Consider the following 20795-nt stretch of genomic DNA (forward strand, 5'->3'; position numbering starts at 1 on the left):
CTCAGTAAATGACAGCTGTTGCTGCTCAGGGAGAGGAGATTTTTTTAAAAATAGGAAAATCAATTTATTATAAGCAGTAATGTAAAGGTAAAAGGGACAAATTCTAACCTCATCTGGGCTCCTGGATCCTAACAGGAAGAACCAGATTTGAAAGGAGAAAGGAATGCAATGAGGAGCTGCAAATGGAAGTGGAAAGGGACAGTGTTAGTGTATGCTAAGTTTGCAGGAAGTGAAAATTTGTTAGATAGGAGATGAAACTTGAAGTGTATTCAAGTTAATCTAAAATTGAAGCTAGGGTAGGTGGAAATCATGGCAGTTCTCTTAAACGAGTTGATTAAATCAAAGTGAGGTATTAGCGGTTTCTGGCTGTTTATAGCGTGAAGAGGAAGAACCTGTAAGCAGTTAAAAGTGGCATCTAGAGCATTTTACCCCCGATTATTAAATGTGTACTCAATTATATATTTATATAGAAGTGAAATAATGTTACTGTCAATCTGAGTATTCAGTGTTATTTTTAAAGGTAACATGTATGCACCAACATTTTTAAAATGTATGAGTGATTCAGAATGCAATGGCTTAGTAGTTCCCTTTTGATTAATAAATACCTGTGGAGACATTTAAAAGTATATAGTATAGTTCTAATATTCCCTCATCTTGAAGATTGGTCGGAGCATCTCACTTTGAAAACCACAGTTCTAGAAGGCTGTTGAAACAAGTCTAGAATTCAAAGGAGGAAGAAGATGGACTGGACTAGTAGCTTTGGAAACTGACAAAAAGTTCACCTGGAAGTGATGCTGCAGGTCGGAGTTTTTCTGCAAGGAGTGTGATTGTCCTAGATCATGCACCAAGGAGTCCTTCCGTTTGATAGGCAATTCTTGAGGCTTTGTGTGGCATTTGATAGAAGGTATTAAAGACAGCTATGATGCAGACAAAGTAAAGTGAGGAAAAGACGAGGTGTTGGGCAGGGGATGGGGACAGACCAATATTGGCAAGAATGGTGAAGTTGGGAAGAAGTGATTTAGGAAGCGTGTTCCCTCTTCCCACGCTGCATTTGTGGTACCTGCTTACTGCAATCCTTCAGGTGCTGTTTATGGTCTGATTTTACCGTTTTCCAGGCTCTACTTTCTCCTTCCATGCCTCTTAATATCCTATGTCTACATATATGACATGCTCACCTTATAGGGACTGCAAAGAAATTGCCGCGGGGCAAGGTAAATGGGCTTTGATTGCAAAGGCGGAGTCTAAGAGGCCCTTCACCCCAGCCGGCGAGGTGTGAAACTAAACACCTGTGGGCGGGCAGGTGGTGCGCAGCCAGCAGCCCAGGCCCCACCTGGAGGCTCCCGCGACTGCTGGAGGCGCGGAGGCGGCCGGTTTTCTCCGCGCGAGCCCTTTAAGGTCAGCGGCGGAAGTGCGTGGCGGCACGTGGCCTCACTGGGCGCCCTCGGCGGAGCTCGGCGGAGCTGCGTGGCTATGGATGTGGGCGCCGACGAGTTCGAGCAGAGCCTGCCTCTGCTGCAGGAGCTAGTCCTGGGCGCGGACTTCGTGGGTAAGACGCCCGGATTCCGGGCCTTGTCGCCCGAGCCCCTGGCCGGCCGATCCTGCGGAGGGTGTGGCGCGGGTAGGACAGGGCGGAGAGGGGAGGCCCAGCCTGGAGGTCGCCTGTCTGCGGGAGGCTCAGAGCGGCCCTCCGAAGGACAGGGAGATTCCTTCTCTGCCTGGGCAGGGGGACGTAAGCAGCAGTTAGCCCCTAGGCTCTGCTGTGCTCCAGGAGAAGCCGAGCCCACTGAAGGGGGTGGCGGCGTTGTCCTTGCTTTGGTCCCTCCGTTTTCCCCTCTTGATCTCACCCGGACACTTGAGCACCAAGGAGGGGAGCCGTAGGTCTGCCACCTGCAGCATTTACAGCGTGAAGAGCCGTGGCAATGGTCTGCACTGGGCACTCTTGTCTTTTTTGCCTCCCCCGCAGGTCTGGACATAGAGTTCACCGGCCTTCGTTCTAACCTGTCCAGAACGCAGCAGATCAGGTAAAGCTAAAGCTGCCTTAGAACTGAGATAGAGAGGCTCACCTGTGCCCCTCTGGGTGGCATCCTGGCCACGCCAGCATTGTTTCTCAGAAGGCACCCTGTTGGCACTGGGCTGGCAGGTCAACGTTTTGGGTGGGGGGTCTAGGGACCTGGCCTTTGTCCATTAAACGCTGGTAGTGTTCCCCAGTTGTGATAAGGAATACTGGCTGAGAGGTGCCGATTCAGCACGGAGGCTGGGCGCCTTGACGCCATTTCATTGCCTATGGAGTGAGATGCCTGTTTTTTCAGTCTCTTTGACTTGCCATCAGAGTGGTATCTAAAGACCCGTCAGAGTGTTCAGCAATTCACAATCTGTCAGATCGGTGAGTCTGATCTTCAGCTGTTTGTCATGAGTTACTAAGAGATACTTGTATTGTTTTTGTGTTTCCTACTGGTCAGACAACTTTGACACCTCTCAAAGAACCTGACTGTCATTTTGCGTGCTTGTTTGGGTTTTAGCCATGCTATGCCTGTGGGACAAGCAGAAACAATTAGCAGCATTGTCTCCATGCCTGAATAAATCAACGTTAAGGAACCTGTACCATCTTTCAAGGAAAAATGTGTGTGTGTGTGATTTTCATTTAGAGAAAACTTAGACAAATAGGGTGATACCACACACGTTTTGTTTTACATCTTGTTTTTTTCACTCATGGGGTTTAGAGATCTTTTTGTTCATTTTGGGCAGTGGTATAGTATTTCAAATTGAATGAATCTATTGACTCAGTCTTGTAATGATGCATCCTTTGGTTACCATTTGTGTGCGATAAAACGAGGTTGCATTGACCATATTAGTATTTACACATCACTGTGCTTTTGTGAGTATGTGTTTGGTGTACTTCTAGCGGTAGAATTGCAGAGTGGAAGAGTATATGTGTTGAAGTATTGCTTTGTGTTGCCAAACTATCCCTCCTCCTAACACCCATCCACAAAGCTGGCAAGGAGGGACCCACACTAACAGCAGTGAACATGCCTTTCCTTCACCCACACTGGCTGTTATCAGTCTTAAATGTTTTGCCCACCCTAGTAGGGGAAAAATGATCTAATTGTTATTCTGATTTACATTTTTAATACAAGGTCAGCACATTTTTTCTGTAAAAGGCTAGACAGTAAATATTTTAGGTTTTGCAGGCCACATGGTCTCTGTCACAACTACTCAATTCTGCCATTGTTAACGGGAAATCAGCCATAGATAGTACATAATAAATGAGCAAGGCTGTATTCCAGTACAACTTTATTTATAAAAACAGGCCATGAGACGGATTTTACTGACCCTTGCTTTTCTTATAAATGGTAGTGCAGATCTGTGTGTGTGTGTGTGTGTGTTTTGCTGTCTATACTTGTCCTTTGCTATTTCTAGTGTGGTGGTTTTTCTTGATTGTAAGACCTCTTTCAAAACTACAGGAAACAGCACTTAGATATGTTTCTATTTTTTCCCCTTACTGAGAATTCTTTTTCACTTTATGTGTGGTATTTTTTACAATGCAGACATTTTAAAGCAATTAAATCTATTAATCTTCATGGGTTTTTTTTTTCTGGATACTTTGAAAACTATAAAAATGTCCATTTAATTTTACTTCTGTGTTTGAAGAGCCATCCACAATTATATTTTAGTAATTTCAGTTACAGTTTGACAGTTCTCCTGTTTCTAATCTGCCTGTTCCTCTTTCTTCCCCTCCTTCCCCTCCCCTCTTCTTTTTAAGAGTTCATCTTCTAAAGCCCACACCGTATCTTTGGATGCAAAATACCGTTCAAAATGTTTTGTTTTAGTAGTTAACTTCCGGCTGCTCTACTTCGGTACTCATTTCCCCTCCTGTCATTCTTCTAGGATTGTCCGTGTTTTCTAGTATTGAAGGAGAGTCAAACAAGTATGTATAAACACCTTTTGCATAACCCATGGCTCTTGCCCATTTATCTTCTCCACTTGCTCCCCCCAGATTCTGCATCAGGCTCTGAACCACTTTGGCGCTGGATGCTCCACACTCTCTCCTGCTTCTTTTCCTGCCCACTTGCTCTCTCCCCTGCAGACTCGGGCTTGTCCTTTAAGTCTCTGAAGCAACACCTTTTCGGGGGGGTGGGGGGTGGGTGGGGGGGGCCTTTCCTGACATCCTGCCCTGGCCCTTAAGCGTTCTTTCCCCATTTCCGGTGTCTTCTCTGTGCTTCTTTAGAATAGCGGGGAACACAGTGTTATGGCCAAGGCTGATGTAGCGCCCAGGCCCAGCAGACAGGATGTTGGATGGCAGGCCCACTGGGCTCACCACAGGGGGGCAGACTGTTCTTCGAGGATGGGACTTCTGCCTTTTTTCATTGCCCCCCAGGGCCAGTCACAGTACTGGAAACAGCTGACATTCAAATACTTCTCAAGTGAAAGGAAGAGCCCGCCCTCAAGCTTGCTCTCTGAGCCAGAGTTTTTAAAAGTGGTTTTGGCTTTTTCTCCTTATGTTTCTTGTTTTTTATAGGTACGTAGCCCATTCGTGTAACTTCTTTCTCTTCCCTACAACGTTTGGGATTTTGGATTCAGAATTCTCTTTCCAGGCTTCTAGTGTTCAGTTTTTGAATCAGTATGGCTTTGACTATAACAAGGTATGGCACTGGAAGAGGGACGTGGGACGGTTTTAAAGGTTGCCTTATTCAGCTGGAGTCCCGTTACCTTCCCCTTTCACGTCCACATGAAACCTGACAAGGAAGCTTTCTTTTTACTCTGCTCCCTGGCACAGACGACATTACGAGACTTCCTTGTTCTCTTCCTGTCTTTAGTTTCTCAAAAATGGAATCCCGTATATGAATGAAGAACAGGAGAAGAAAATTAAACACAACATCCTGACTGGGAACTGGAAAGTTCGCAGGTAAAGCCTGTTTCTCCCGGTGCTTGGTGGGTTTCTTTGTCGCTGGTGTTTTTCTGCATGTCCTGTACGTAGGTATGCTCCCTCCAGAGTGTGGTGACCTTGCACCATCACCTCTAACTGGGGTGGCTTCTGCGGCATGTACTCAGCCAAACAAGTGCTGGTGGTTCCATCCTGCACCTGAGTGGAGAAACCACTCACTGCATTGATGGTGATTTCAGTGTTGGAAAATGAAGGGAAAAAAGAAAAAGAACATGCTGTTAATTTGGTACTGAGAGAGGCAGGAACTCCACTCCAGTGCTAAGGTGGGAGATGGCTGTGAGATGTTATATTGGCCTTCAGTGTGATTTAGGGATTTCAGGGGTAAATCACGGGCAACCTTGACCATGCAAGTCACATGCCTCATCTTGGACATGTCACCTCCTGTGCTTGGTCCTGCTGTGTTCCCTGAGGGCAGGAGTTCTTCCTTTGTTTTCCTTTGACCCCTGGTGCCAGTTGTCGTACTTGAAACCCTGTCGTCCCCTAGAGCTGGGGCCAGGAGGGATGGAGTGAGTGGCAGCATTGTGTGCTAGAAGGCACAGGCCACTCTGTCCTGGCAGGCCCCGTGTGGTTCTGAACAAGTTGTTTAAGCAATTTGGGCTTTAGAGTCTTTGCCTTTATCAGGAAGGGGGTTAAATGAGACTGCTTTTAACTCTGGAATGTTATGATTAATTATCTGGTCCAGATCATTATCTTATGTCATGTTGGAGTTTTGGGGGGGTATTCTTTTTAATCCTCGTTTGTGGTTTTCACATAAAAGTGTAGCTTTTTGTAAGGGGAAAAAAACAATTTGAATTTTTAACCTTCTGTTATTTTTGGATGCTGGATAAAAGTCCTTCTGTATCTGAAAATAACATCATGTTCTTATATTTCTGACACAGGAGAAGATGTACTTACCAAAGTTCCTGTCTTTTCCTTATTTCACCAGATGGTGTTTTTGCACCTCTGAGAGCTCAGTTAGGAAGACAGGCCTGATAGTAATGGGTAGTGCTGGCTGGCTCCCAGTACCTTTCCCTCCAGACGTCCTTATGAAGCAGAAAGGGATGGTACGTTCTCCTGTGACATACGGGAGAGAATAGGCCAAGTGCTTGGCTTCTCACTGTTTAACAAAACTTGGAAAATAAACGGTCTTTTTGGGGTCCATTTTCTTGCCAACACCACAGTGTTAAAACTGGAGACAGTGCTAACCTTGTCACGGTTCTGCTGGTTTTCTCCAACATTTCCACTTTTGTGTGCCCATTTTCAGTTCTCTGGACAAAGACCAAATCAAGGTGGTGATTGATGAGGTAACGCGGTGGCTGGACCTGGCAGAGGAAGGCGACTGGATGACTCTCCCTGGTATCTCTGGTAGGCAGGAGGCTGCTTGCCTGACCAGGGAGTGTTGGAATCCGTCACTGTCACATACCAGGGGTTAGGGGCAATCCCTTCTCCTTCCTTGGATCTGGGCATTGGCTCAGCAGATGTGTGGTCCTTGGGGGGAGCTACAGCTCTGATCTCAATTCAGAAGTTGAAAGCTATTTGACCTATTCTGAATTTTAAGGTTGAGGAACTGAAGTTCCCTTCAGAACCATCCTTTTATCCCAGTCCTGAATGCCCTGTGTACTTTTATTTACTTTCGTTAATCCCTGAATTTTTCCCATGGTGCAATGTGGAATCACAGTGAACACACCCTAGATTAGTGGTTGTCAGGCCTGGTCTGTGGGCCCCAGGCGTCTCTGAGACCCTTTCCAATGGGTCCATGAAGTGAAAGCTGTTGTCAAAATATCACTCGACTTTCATTGCCATAGTCACTGTGCCATTTGCGCTGATGGTACTGAAACGCTGGTGGTAAGCCTGTCAGCACCTTGGCACAGATTAAGGCATAGCGTCAAACCACGCTGCTCGTCACTGGATTCTTGTCACTTCTCTCAGTTGAAAAAAGAAATCCAATTTAAGAACCTCGTTGGTGAGGAGTAATAATTCTTAATTTTATTAAATCTTTACCTTTGTTCATCTTTTAACGATCTTATGTATCAAAATGACTGTGTAAAAAAATAAGTATGCATAAAATGCTGCTGCTTACCAAAGTACAGGGCTTGTCTCGAGGAAAAGCACTCGTGCAAGGTTTTGAGTTGAGAGCTGAATTAACTGCTTGTTTTTCATGGAGTATTATTTTTACTTAAAGGAACGGACTGGTTATTTTGACTTGAGTATTTTCAGTCATTTTCTCAAAAGTAAGCCTTTTGAGAAAAGTAAGCCTGTCACTTCAAGGAGGATAACTCGCAGTATTTGCTAGTGATGAAATGGGAGCTTTCAATCAAAAACTGGCATTTTGGAAAACTTGCATCTGCCCCATGAGCTCGACGACGTCCCAGTACCGAGCCCTTTCCGATGAGATCAGTGGCCATGTTGACAAGTGTCTTTTGTCGGTATTGTACAAGGCAACGTGTGAACCCTGGACGCTCTGCGTAACTCGGCAAACCGCGGTTTTCCAGTTACCAGGGTATGATGTTACAAAATCCTGGGCAAAAGTAGAATGGGTTTATTATTTTGAAAGAAAACTTTCCAATTTTAAATTTAATGTATAGTTTTACTTGCTAATATGGTCGATATCAATCAGTCTAACCCCCACACAAGAAGACTCTTTGGAGTCCTCAATTTAAGAGTAGCCCTGAGGTAGACTTCAAGAATGCTGCCCTAGATCACGCCGTGACAGTCTGTGCCATTCCTGCCACATGGACTTAGGGACACCTGAATGCTGCTTTTCCACTTGATCCATCCGTCCCTCAGCTTCTGTTCCTGTCAGGCTTCTCTTGAGGGGAAGGCAGACTGCCGTTCCAGGGTCTGCGGTGGCTCTGTGCCAGCCGTGTGTTTCCTTGCTGTAGGCTTCCAGGCCTTCGAGGTCCAGCTACTGCTGAGGCAGGCCCTCCCCGACATCTGGACGGTGCTGCGAGACCAAGGAGTGAGTCGTCATCTAGACAGCATTTCTCTCTCATTCGGCCACCTCTCTGTCTCCACCTGCCCCCCTCCCCAACTCCCCTTTCTCTTTTGAGATGAAGAACCACCTGGGCTTCATTCCCAGGACTCAGGGAACTGGTCTTTACTTTTCATTTCAGGTGGTAGTGAAGAAAGTGAGTAAACAACATCGCTGGTATCTGGAGAACAACTCTTGTGATCGAGAGAGCTGTTGGAAGGAGAAGATTCTTCTCTCTGCGAGGGGTTTTTCTGTGTTTTTCCAGATGCTGGTGAAAGCCCAGAAGGTAGGAAAGATATCTCTTTTCTTGGTCTTTAGCAGTCTTTTGTAATTCTGGCTGTAATACTGATGGGACTGCCAACAAAAAAATTCCTTGAGATAAGCGATTCCTTCTTATTGGTAACTAGCCTTATGGATCTAACTTTGCTTTCACCAAATCGTAATAGATTAATTTGGGGAAAGACTGTCCATATGAAATATTACTATTTGTTCCTTTCAGGCACATAGGCATTCCAATACGAATTGACCTAAAACTACTTGGGGAACTGAGTGTGTCTGCTTCACAGTTCAGATTCCCAGTATGACCCTGGCCTTCAAGTCCCTCCTACTTACTGCTTTTCGTCTTTGCTGGAATTTAAGCAATTGGGCTACTTTTCATGGGGATGGAATGAGGGGATGGACTTACCATGTGGTCAGAATTGCAGTGGGTTCTAAAGCTACACACTTGGCAAGAGATTGTTAGTCTATGATGTCTATATTACTTTTAAAATTTCATTTCTCGCACCTGTCAATTTCTTCCAAGTAGCCCTTAGTGGGACATAATATGATGATGGATCTGCTGCATCTCCATGACAAGTTCTTCAGACCTCTCCCAGGTAGGGTCAGACCTGTTAGTCTCCTTCCTTTGATCTTAGTTTGCCATCTGGCAAGGGGACTGGCCCAGAGTCATGTACCTGAAGTAACCCTACGTACACACCCTTCCCCATGGTCTGTACATTTCTGGGGGGTCCGGCAAATCTGGGCCGTTTACCATTTTCCCCAAGTGGAAGACCAGGGGACTTTGTCGGGGAGACAACTTACCATTAAATTGCTACTCCTCCCCACATCACAGAAGTGTTTAGTCTCATTGTATAAAACTTGGCAAAATCGGAAATGTGTGAAGGAGACAAGCCACCTGTACTGTCAGCTATAATCCTGACACTGCGTTTCCTCTGTTGTGAGTTTTTACATATTTAATCACACTGTGTATTTGATTTTTTTGTTTGGCTTTTTTTCACTTACCAAAAGCGTTAACTTGTGTCATTAACCCGATACACGTGCTTTCAATGGCTGTGTGGCCCTGTGTTATGGCTGTAGCATAGCTTTCCGTTGCCATGGTTGGACGACTGATGCCGTTGTTGGACATACAGCAGTGTGGTGCAGCAGTTAGGAGCCATGCTTGAGGTCTCCTCCGTGTTACACGTGTGCTCTCCAGCAAGTTACGTTAACGTACCCGTCTCAGTTTCCTTGCCTCTAAAGTATGTGGAGGGAAGTAATGGCCACAATATCATAGAGTTGTTTGGGATTAAATGAGCTAATGTACAGAGAACACTGGTCTAGATTCAAAGGGACGAGAAGGTTCTAGGAGAGATTCCCCCAAGAAATGAATTGATAAAACACCTCAGTTTGAGCATCTTGAGAGAACTGGGGGAGAATTAGAGGGAAAATTAATAATTATCAGCACTTACTAAAACACTAAGCAAACAGCAAAACCAAACTGCAAAACAAAAAATTTGCTGGGAGAACAAACGCTGTGCAAGAAAGAAAAAGTTGCTGGAGAATCCTACACGGCTCCTATGAATAACATGCTGGTGGTGTAGGTGGTGCAGTGACGAAGTGCTGGCGGTGGAATGAAAGGTAGTTGTCATCTTACATGGTGGGAAGTCAGTAGTTAAATGCCCAAAACTGGGAAAATCACCTGTCCGCAAAAATGTGTTGTTTAGAGATGTGGGGATAAACACCCAAAGAAAACAAGTGAAAGCAGTTGCCTTTGGGGACTAGGAAAGGGAGGGTAGTGAGAGGAGGATAGCAGGGGTTTTCCAGTTTGTTTTTGCAATAAATCTTTTTCGACTACATACAGGTATAATTTTGATAAATATACCAATTAGTAGTTAAAGATATTTTTTGTTCATCTGGGCACTTGGCTTTCATTATAATGAGTTTTAGTTGATTTTTCTCTGAACAGTCAGTTACAAATGACGATTTCATATCTGCCTTTCCAATAACACCTCTTTCTCCTTCTTCCATTGGCTAGAACTTTGCAAACTACGTTAATATTGGCAGTAACAGTATCCTGAATTTAATGGAAAACCATTTGGCTTTTACTATTACAAATGATGGTGGAAGGTTGGATTTTAGAAATCCCTAATGATTAGGAGTAAGGATGTTTCAGTTCCTATTTTATTTGCTTCATTTATTAACCGGTTGTTGACAAGCTAGGTTGGAGAACTCACCTTCCCATTTTTATCCACAAACTCACTTCTGACTAACTGGGCCTTTCCCCTCAGAAAGCTACGATCAATTTAAGCTGAATATCCATAACCTGTTTCCTGTCCTCATCGATACCAAGAATGTGACAAAGGATATCTGGAAGGTAACGAATGAAATTGCTTTGGGTAAGGAATGCTTTGTTTGTCCCAGTAACACTTAGCTTTCTCTTTCTCTCTTAAAAAAATTATTCCTTGTACTCTTTTCTCATATTTTATAAGCAGTATCGGTTTTCTTTTCTGTCTCAGCACCGCTGGGTCTTATTAGCTTATATATGATTTTGTCCTTTCCCTCTTTCAAGTGCCCATGCTTTGACTTACTTGTGTATAGTTCATATGCTTATTTAGCTGGGACACCTGTTCTAGAGCTTGAAACATACCTAGTAAGTATTTGCAACATGCTTAAAGACTGTCGGGTTAGGGGGTCCTCTCTTGAGGAAATATCTGAGCCTTAGCTTAAGGTCCTGGGTTTTCAGCCTTGAGAGCCCATTAGAATCACCTGGGAAGCTAAGTACTGACACCTGGGCCCTTCTGTTGGCTTCTGTGGTTTAGAGGGCCAGCGGGTGGTACCTGAAGCTCACAGGTGACTTCTGTTGTGCACCACACATGGAAAAGGGAAGCACCCAACTGGTTTAAAGGCTGTTTAGAAGTTAAACTGAGGAACAGAGAAAGGGGAATTGGATCAACGTTTTAAAGCCTTACGCTGATCATTTAAAGTTAATTATTCAGTAAGGGAGCCACAAAAATGAGACGGGGCTGCCTGGTACATCTTGGCCCAGAAACGTACTCTTTGTACTTCACACATTTCCAGCTCTGGTGGTGTTCTGTGATGCTCCTCATCTCCATGTGACTGAGTCCTGGGGCGAAGGGGGGGTGTCGGGGCTGATGGGAGGAAATCAGTGGTGTTCCTTTCCACACAAGATGAGATGAAGTCGAGGATGTGGTGACCTGGCGTTTTCCAAGGCCCTCTGACCTTTAGAATGTCTGCTGTCCTACCCCTGTGTCCTTGGCCTGGGTCTGGCACCTTGGAGTCCTATGTTTCCAGAACTCCTTAAACGCTTGTCTTTGAAGGAAGATGGTATGAACCGCGTTTGCGGCAGCTGTTTCTAGCCTGGGTCATTGAGTCCCTTCTCGGGACCCAATCCAAGGACAGTAGGTGTCCTGGCATCATAAATAAGGAATGAGGATAGGTATGTTTGAAGAGAAAGGAGAGGTTGTGTGAGTTAGCATTTTCCAGGTCATTTTAATGGCCATTTGATAATTCCTAAAGCAGATAATAAATAAAAACATACAGCTTTTATTCTCCCCAATTTGTTTTCCATAATTATAGGAACTGAATTTCCCAAGGGTTTACAATCTTTCCGAAGTTTATGAAGTCCTAAACAGGTAAGGAAGTTATCGTTTGGAGCTGCTTGTAGAGCAGGGATTCCCTGTCTGGCGGCTTTGCTCCCAAGACACATTTGCAATGCCTTTTGGTCATTAGAACTGCGGGTGCTACTGGCATCTAGTGAGTAGAGGCCAGGATGCACAGGCAGCACCCAACACACAATTCTCGAGCCCAAATTGCCACTGGTGCTGAGGTTGAGAAACCCTGTTCAAAAGGGGAGGGTTTAATGATGTGGTATTTCTGTCAGCGGGGTTTTATTTTTCTTTTGATCTGTTTCCGATTATTGGAGTGATGAGCTCCATGGGAACAGGGTTGTCTTTTGTTTCTTTTTCCTTTTGATGCTTCTCTGGGGCCTCCAGCAGTGCAAGGCGTAGTAGGTACACATTAAACATTTGCATGAATGAATGATGCCATTACCTAGGTGAGTCCCTGATCTTTGGAACGCACCGTCACGCCTCAGTCACTGCGTTTCTAGGATGCAGGCGCTTTCATCTCTCTGTCCTTCAGACCCCTGAACAGCAGACCTGAGGGCACAGCTGGCATCATTCACCCTGGTGCCCGGGCTCGAGTCATGCATCCGATAGATGCTCAGAGCCACCCGGACAAGCCCCGTGCCTGCCGTTCTCTTTCTCCTGTCCTGTGGCCTGGTTACCAGACCTCATCTGCCCAGGCCTAGATCCCTGCTTCTTTTTTTTTTTTTAAAAGATGTCCCAGAACTGAGGATATTTTTGTTTATATGAACCTAAGAGTATGAGGGGGAAAACAAAGAAGATTGTTTTCAGTGATATGTCTCTATTTCATTTCTCTAATAGTGACTTGAATCCCACCAAGAATTCTGGGCCCGTGATTATTCACGCAAGCAAGTGTGAAAAATATGGTACGTGCCCACGAGTGCGTGCTCTTCCACAGTTGGCAAAGCACTGAGGGGCTGGAGCTAAGGCCCGTCCCCCCGGGCGGCAGGTGTGTGGGTTTCCCTCCACCGTTTTCCTGTGCCGAGGTCCCCAAAGCCCCCTCCCTTGGAAAGAGTGATCCCAGAGGCATTGGAGGTCCTGGGGAGAGAGGGCATCTGCTGTCTTGGCCGTGGTGGTTAGTGTGTCAGGAAACTCAGCTCTCTGAGTCCTCCTCCCATGGGTGCTCATGCCGCTGTGGGGAGGATCAAGGTGAAGATGGGGTGTGGGTGGGAGGGGCTTTCTGGAGGAACGAGGGTTGGTGGTTGTGTGTGCGTGGCTGTGTGGGTATGGAACCCAGGTGGGGTGGTGGTGTGTGCACAGCCTGTGCGTGTGGCACTAGCGTGGGGGCGAGGCTTCTTTCCCAGTTCGCGTTCTAATCACGGCTTGACTCTCTCTCCTGCTTCTGGTACAATTCTCAGTTGAGACCAAGTACCCTCATGAAGCAGCATACGATGCCTTCCTCTGCGGATCAGGTGAGAGGCTGTCCTTTTAAAAGGAGACTCATGTTTTATTTGTGATAATCCCCCACCATCCCTAGGCTGCCCGTTTATGTCCGGGTGGGTTGTACATAATGGAAATAAAGTGTGAGTTTGCGCGTTTTGATAGGCGATCAGGTTGAGCCTTGCTGTCTATTACTTCTCTAGCTTCTTTCTTCCAGTTCTTTTGAAAGTGGCACACTTGCTTCTATGGAGAGTACACGGGTGAGTGTTCCTTGTTTCATCCTGTGATCACTCAGTGGTCGGGATTTGTTCAGCCCTCGCTGCCAGCCCAGACCTCACGGCTTCCACGGCTCTGCCAGAGAAGGGAGAACGCAGAGTGTCATTGAGAAAATACAGTCCCTGACTGGGCAGCAGCTTCCTCCCTCGGATGGCCTGCCCTGCTCCCCTGTCCTGTGCTGGTCCTGGCCCATTGCTTCCTGTCTTGGTGGCATTGGTAAAATCCACGTGTCAGGAGACCAGCACAGTGGGGTCAGGCTTAGGTTCTCACGCCCGCTGCAGTGCTGCCCAACGAGGTACACGTGCTCTGCCTGTCACCACATTTCTCATAACCGTGTAAGTCCCATCGAGGTAGGAGGATAGAGTATACGGGTCAGTAAACGACACGTCCTTGGGGTCCACAGTCAGGTGGGGGCAAGGGTGGCGAGTTGGCACCAGGCACACGGGAGAGGCTCTCAAACGCCAGCTTGGAACCGTAAATGCATCTCCCCGTGGCAGCGTCGTCTCGGGTGCTTACCTCGGCTCACAGGCACCGACTGCACACCTGAAATGCGCCTTCTATAGCGCCGTCCTCGGGGACACAGTTGTTCAGTAGGACTCAGGCCAGGTGAAGGGGCTACTCAAAATTCTAATGTGTGTTCTTTGAGAAACACATTGCCTGACTGGGAAACAGGTGTGGACTAGAATATGTTAAATTGGGCACGGCCTGTATTTGTCTGTTTTAGTAATGGATGTTATGCACCAATAGTCGATGCCACACTGATGTGAGGCTTATAACTTAAATAAGAACTCTGCTGCCCCATCTCCCTTTTTCCTGTGCCTTGATGGCATCTGAGTGCCCACTGGGAGGGCCATGTGCCAGACTGTGAAGGCAGCTAACAGCAGTGGAGGCCCTCAGTGCTCTGGCGCCTGGGCCTTACACCCTTTATTCCTTTTAATCTTCATGACTTAAAAACCCTCCTAGGTTTAGCGAAGTTCCGCAGCGGCCCCGGCCTGCCTGGCTCCAAGCCTGTGCCTTTTCATGGCCTGCGCTGGGGTATGTGGCGGTGTCTGGATGGAGGCAGGGCTGGTGGTAGAACAAGGCTGTGGCTGAGGTACTGCCATTTGGAGTCAGGGGGGATGTCATGTCAAAGAGTGATAAAGTGGACCTCCCACTGAACCGTGGCCTCTCACTAATTCTCTGAGCCTGTTGCTAATGTTCGTCAGAGGGTGGGCTCTTCACCAAACTGTCACCAACAGATGGTGACCGCTTGGAAGCTCTGCTTTGGCTTGGGCCACTGGGGGAGCATTTTGCGATTGGTTGTTGGGGAAGCACACTGATGTGAGCCCCGGACTTGGGGCGGGAGGAAGGGAGAGTGGTCGGAGGCAGCAGCTCTCCTGTTCCGTGCCCAGAGCCTTGGCTTCGGCCGAGGACACGTGCAGAGCCTCATGCCTGGGTGCCTGAGTGCTTCGGGGTTCTCTCCATGTAGTGCTGGCTCCATACCTGAGCCCTCCTTCCCCCTGTACCTCGACGTGCTGGCTCCCTATGTGAACCAGGTGAATCTGATACGAGCTGGCGTCCCTAAGATCGTGAGTAGCCTTCATTTTGCTTCTTTTGCCTATTCAGTGGCTGCGCCAGGAAGCGGCCTGGTTCTCTGGGACATCATAGGGGTGTTCCGATAATAATGAAATGAAGGCTGAAGAGGGCACCCACGTCCTACAGAACTTGTTAGTTTTTCTTGTGTCTTCCCGCCAAAACCAATGTGGATCTTCTCCCTTCCTTTCTCCTCCCTCTCCCAACCCTAGATACAGCCTTTCCTAGTTTATCTCTCAGGGTTTGGAAAGCGGGTAGGTTGTCAGTAGGAATGGAGGAGAATCTCTTCTGTTCTTCTCCCTGTCCTCTAGAATTTTTCGGGTCCAGATTATCCCAGCATCCGACCTCCCATCCTCATCCTCAGTGTCAGGAGGTGGCCTGGGGTCAGTGAGCAGCAAGTATATCGTGAGTTCCAGAATCTCTGCAAATTCGATGTCCGGCGACTCACACGGAGCCAGTTCCTGCTCTTGACCAATAAGTTTAAGGAGTAGGTGTCCTGCTTCTAAGCCATCCTGTCGGCCCCCAGCCACTGGCGCCGACGTAGAGCAGTAGGTCTGAGGCTCGCGTGCCTGAGGCTGAGAACACTTCTTTCGGCAGTGCTCGGAGTATCCTGAAGGAATACAAGTGCCACCCTACCCTGCAGGTCGCCCTGTATCGGCACTGGAGACACTCGCCGAACGTCAACTGCTTGTTACAGTAAGTGACTGGGATTGAGCTCGTCCGACTGTCCTGGGCTCCCCGTTTGCTCGGAGTCACACACGGCTCAGTAACTGGTGTGTGTTGTAAAGGAGTCGTGCTGACAAGTGTGGTGACCTGAGCGTTATTCAGTGACATTTGACAAATGTTTATTGAGCATCTGCTGTACTGGGCACTGTCGTAGGTTCTAGGGCCTCGACAGTGAGTAAAACAAACATTCCTGTTCTTACAGAGCTCACACTGCAGTGGGAGGTAACAATAAATAAATGAGTGAACTGCATGACCTTTTAGGTGACAAGTGTTTATTAAAAATGAGAGCAGGTCGGGAAGTAGGAGTGGAGGAGTGCCTGGGGGGAGATTGCTGGTTAAAGGAGAAGGTGGGGGGCCCTGTGTCGAGGGGAGCTGCCTGGTGAGAAGGCCAGTATGACAGGAATGAACGAGCAAGGAGAGGAGGCTAAAGGAGTGAGTGGGTCCCGACCGCATGGAGGGCCGTGGGAAAGGACACAGGAGAAACCGCAGGTCATCAGAGGTTTTCAGCAGAGGAAAGACACCTGGCTCTGTGTTGCGACTATGGAGGACACAGGGTGGGGAAGGAAGTCGGGAAGCCGAGTCACTGGGTCACAGTTCGCTGTGGCTTGGATTGCTTGGTGGCAGAGTGGGGGTGGTGACAGTGGGGTCACTGGCAGAGTGGAGCACAGTCAAGTTTGAATGCAGTGTTTGGCCTGAGCAACTGGAAAGATGGAGTTGCTATTGATGTGCTTTATAAAGATTTTGGCTTCTGGTTTGAAGCCAGAGCTACAGAAAACAGTGTTGTTGAAGAAAAACATTTGGCTGCTATGCAGTCCTTTGTCAACCTCTACTGTAAATCAGAGGAAAAATGACTGATCTGTGTCCCAGAGCCATTCTGACCTCGGGAGGCAGAAGTTCGCTGTTGGTGCTGAGAGAACCATGGGAAGTAATTAACATTGGAGTGAATAAAGTCAGGAAGAAAGAGGGGTGAGGCTGTGTGTCAGATCTTTCAAACCGGCGTGGTATGCACACAGCCTGCCCGCACCCCCAGGCCACTGACATTGTCGTTGTCTTGCAGAGTCTGTGGCATAGTCACCACCTGGGCCCTTGTGGCGTTTCTTCTGGGAAGACCTCGCCCCTGATGCGGCGAGGCTGTCTACAGCTAGGTCCCATCTCCGCGCCTCTCTGGGACGGCCATCCTGGGTGGTTTGTGTGACTCCTACTGGCAGATGGAACTGTATGGTCCTTACAAGGAATTTTGTTGTTTTGAATGAGAAATTCTGTAAATATTATCAGTGATAAAGAAATCCTCGGATCTGATACCTTTGTGGCTGAAATGTTTTTTTTCTATCGCTGATTGGGGAGCAGTCCCCACATCTGGGAATTGAATGTTCCAGAGTGTCTTATAAACAGACAGTGTAGGAGCTGGACACCAAATGAACAAAAGGCTACGTTGTTTCTGGGAGAGAAATTAATGGCCAGCAGCTGGTAGAGGATTAGGCCCGAGAAGTGGCCCAAGTTTAGTAAAGAAAGAAGTGAAGCCAAGTGTCCATGTGCATTGGTGATGCTTTTGATAAATGTTCTAAACCATAAAATGTCAATATTCACTTTAGAAACAACAAAATTACCCATACCATAGAGTCGAGGTATAATCAAATATTGTTTTACTATATTATCAAATCTTACCTAATTTCACTTACATCATTTATTATAAGCATTCATTTAAGTCATCTCAAATGTTTTGTGTAATTAAGGGTAAAAACAAAGTAGTAAATAAATATGGATGGACATTTCTTGCAACTGCATCTCTAGGCTACCCCTTCCTTTCCTTGTAGCGATTTAACTGCTGTGGGAACAGGACTAATATTCCTACTGTGATAGGTGGGGAAGGGAAAGGACGGGGACCGTCAGGAACCCTCTGCTTATTTGGCCAGGTCGGGAGTCCTGTTTGCCTGAGGGCCTGAAGGCCCTACCTCCCACTCCTGGAAGAAATGGGTCATTTCACCTTCAGGATTGCCAGTCTCTAGTTTTGAACCAGATACTCTGCTTTTGTGTTTTCTGCCTGAGAAATGCATTGACAAAACGCAATATAGATAAATATGAGAGTTTACTTTGTGTGTGTGAAATTTTAAGCGATTTTGTCTAATATTTTGTTTAAGTCACATGGCATCCCCAGTGTCAGGACCTGTGGAAGTCTCGAGGGTCATTCTGCATTTTCCGTTACCACATGTTCCTGGTGGGAAGCAAGCTGGGGCTTCACGGGACACTTGACAGAACCTCCTCCTTTGTTCTCTGCTCCCTGGAGAGCTGGGCCCCGCAAGGCTTCGTTTGTGCTGTGCCTTGGAGATCTTCCTTGGGAACTCCAAAGACAAGATGAAACGGAACAAGAATATAAGGTGTGCTTTAGTTTTCAGAGCTCTCTTTACATCGTGATAACTTCAGCTTGCTTGCCCTTTTGTCAGGTCTCTGAAGTGATAGAGAACAAGGCCACGTCTCAGTGCCCCCAAAGGGAGAAAGGGACATTGTAATTGGATGTCATCATTGTCAGTCATCTTGGGGCTTAAAAGAGGGAGACAAGTCACCTCGTGGGAGAGGAGCAGTGGCTGGGCTCGGTCCACCTTTGTCCACCTTGGTAAGGTGGGTAGCACTCCGATATCTGCTTGGACCTTTGGACAACTCAAGTTTAAATATGGATGAGAGGGCGTAGGAAGCAGTGTGAGTGAGATCTGAACACTGTAATGTTACCCTGAGTAGAAAACAAAGGGACTTCATTAAAAATCCCGTGTGAGCATGGCCTCTAAGAAATTCAGAGTTTTTTAGTCACTGACTTTTTTTTTTAATTTTATTTTTTTGTGTTAGTTTCAGGTGTACAAAACAATGTAATAGTTAGACATTTATCATTTATATCCCTCACACAGTGATAGCCCTCCTCCCCCATCCACTAGCCCTCTGACATCACACACAGCCATTACATTTCCACTGTCTCTGTTCCTAATGCTGAACTCCACTTCTTGTAACTATATATGTATTTAAACTTGTATTTGACATTCATTATTGTTCAGCTTCAGCTTCAGGTGTACAGTGCAGTGATCAGGCATCTACATCATCCCTGAGGTGGTCTCCCTAATAAGACAAGTGTCCATCGGATACCCTACAAAATCTTTACAGTATTATTGATTACATTCCCCAGATTGACTTTCGTATCCCCATAGCAATCTTGTGGTTACCAATTGAGTCACTGACTTTTTAAAATAGCCTATTTAACTAATTTGGGGTCTGCCAAGGTAAAGGAATCTTCCCTGGTTTGGGGGAGCAAATTCCCCTAAAATAATAATTCAAGAGAGAACAAAAATCCAACTTCCTGTAGAAGCAGGGAGACAGTAGAATAAAAATAATCACTGGAAGAATTTCCATTTTTTGAAAACCTAAATCACCACTTGATGGCACCAAACAATAAGAAACCCAAAGGGCTTCTACTCGCCTCCTGGTGGCGTCATTTAAAACTCCATTCTCCCCAGATATGAGGGACGGATGCTATTTTGTGAACTGTGTTTGTTTTGTTCTTGGGAGAGCTTGTCCTTGACTCTTCCCCTGCCTGGGACAGACCTCTGCCCAGGCTGCAGTTTTAAACAGTTTAAACAATGATCGCTGCGACAATTAAGAGGTTTCCTGGGGCTTGAAGGCAGAGCTCTGAATGTCCGTGGTCTGACCTGGAGGGCTGAGACGTGGAGTATCTGTTTTCAGATAGACTGTGGACGTGGAGGGGCTGATGCCGGCCATGAAGTCTCTATGGGAGATGAGCTGGGCATACGGCCTGGGGAGGGAAGGGGGCTAGAATGTGGGAAACTTGACCCCATGTTTAAACCCCAGGGGGTGGATAGCCCAGGAGAGGTGGTCCTGCTTTGCTTCCTGCCTGGGACCCTGGGTGGAGGGGTCAGGGGGCGCCCTGTGCAGTACCAGGGGTGGCAGAGGTGGGCCAGGCAGTGCAGTCGTGTGTCCCTCAGCAGCCTGGGATGGCCTCCTGCCTTGTGCAGGGCTGAGAGAAGCACTTAGGTTACTGCTGGGGACGGAGGTGGGATGGAGCGAGATGTCCTCTAGCCTCGTTGGGAGGGTGCTGCAGAGGCCAGAGGCCAGCAGCTGGGTGCCAGCTTTGGGGAGGGCAGTGGCAGGTAATCCGCCTCCACAGGTGCCCTGAAGCCTTGCTTCCCAGGTGCTGTTCCCAGCCCAGGCTGAGCTGCGGGATGCTGGGCAAATGGGACTCTGCTGACAGCCCACTTGGGCTCAGGGGTGTCCCATCAGCCTTGCTGACCCTTCCTCGTGTGCAGGCGGCCAGGACCCGTCCACCAGCCATCCTTCCTGTCCCTTCGCGCAGTGTCAGATCTGCTCTCCCGGCCTGCTGCTCTCTTCCGTTCTCTCACAGGTGTTGCCCCCAGTCCTGTCTTGCACGTCACTCCTACCTTGTGTTGGACTCCTAGGGACTGGCTCGCACACCCCCTAAAGCCATGAGGTCCCATAAGCCAGACATAGGACAAATACTGCGTGAGTCCACTTCCATGCGGTGCATAGCGCAGTGAACTCGTAGGGACAGAAAGCAGATTTGAGGTTCCTGGGGGCTGGGGAGGGAGGAGTGGAGAGTCAGTGTTTGGTGGGGACAGAGTTTCGGGTTGGGAAGCTGCAAAAGGTCTGGAGATGGACGGTGGTGACATTTGCACAATAATGTGATTGTACTTAATACCGCTGAACTGTGCAGTTAAAGAATGGTTAAAATGGTCAATTTTATGGCGGTTTTTTGGTGGTAAAATATCTACAACAAGCTATCAAATTGTTATATAAAATACGTTCTAGCCTTCTGCCTTGATAAGTACACTTCTGTAATGACTGGAAGACCAGGTTCAAGTTTAGAATGCTTGGACCGCATGGAGTTCTGTGATGGAACACGGCCACCCTGGAGAGCTGGCCCTGGCCCTTGTCCAGCCCTCTTCTCTTCCTGCATTTGGCCCTGGCCGTCCCCATGCGGGGCCTCACCCACATGTGTGGGTGCCCCTGT

At 47.3% G+C, this 20795-nt stretch overlaps 1 protein-coding gene across 1 annotated transcript; it reads left to right on the plus strand.

Annotated features, from left to right (window-relative positions):
- Positions 1 to 1415: 1415 nt before the first annotated feature.
- On the plus strand, positions 1416 to 17036 carry PNLDC1 (PARN like ribonuclease domain containing exonuclease 1). Its single transcript, XM_033095036.1, has 19 exons — positions 1416 to 1546; positions 1964 to 2021; positions 2310 to 2383; positions 3886 to 3925; positions 4517 to 4640; positions 4815 to 4903; positions 6186 to 6286; positions 7804 to 7880; positions 8035 to 8178; positions 8698 to 8767; positions 10439 to 10524; positions 11748 to 11803; positions 12617 to 12681; positions 13174 to 13227; positions 13413 to 13455; positions 14940 to 15039; positions 15355 to 15530; positions 15641 to 15739; positions 16827 to 17036. Exons 1-19 carry the CDS (start codon positions 1471 to 1473, stop codon positions 16888 to 16890), a joined length of 1596 nt encoding a protein of 531 aa, XP_032950927.1. The 5' UTR covers positions 1416 to 1470; the 3' UTR covers positions 16891 to 17036.
- Positions 17037 to 20795: the final 3759 nt, after the last annotated feature.

This window comes from Rhinolophus ferrumequinum, chromosome 3 (assembly GCF_004115265.2).
Source record: "Rhinolophus ferrumequinum isolate MPI-CBG mRhiFer1 chromosome 3, mRhiFer1_v1.p, whole genome shotgun sequence".
NCBI classification, from domain to species: Eukaryota; Metazoa; Chordata; class Mammalia; order Chiroptera; family Rhinolophidae; genus Rhinolophus; species Rhinolophus ferrumequinum.

Coding starts and splice junctions, on each gene's coding strand:
- PNLDC1 (XM_033095036.1), top strand. CDS start 1,471: ATGGATGTGGGCGCCGACGAGTTCGAGCAGAGCCTGCCTCTGCTGCAG. Junction 1,547..1,963: donor CCTGGGCGCGGACTTCGTGG/GTAAGACGCCCG, acceptor CCTCCCCCGCAG/GTCTGGACATAGAGTTCACC. Junction 13,456..14,939: donor CTTCTATGGAGAGTACACGG/GTGAGTGTTCCT, acceptor CTCTCCATGTAG/TGCTGGCTCCATACCTGAGC.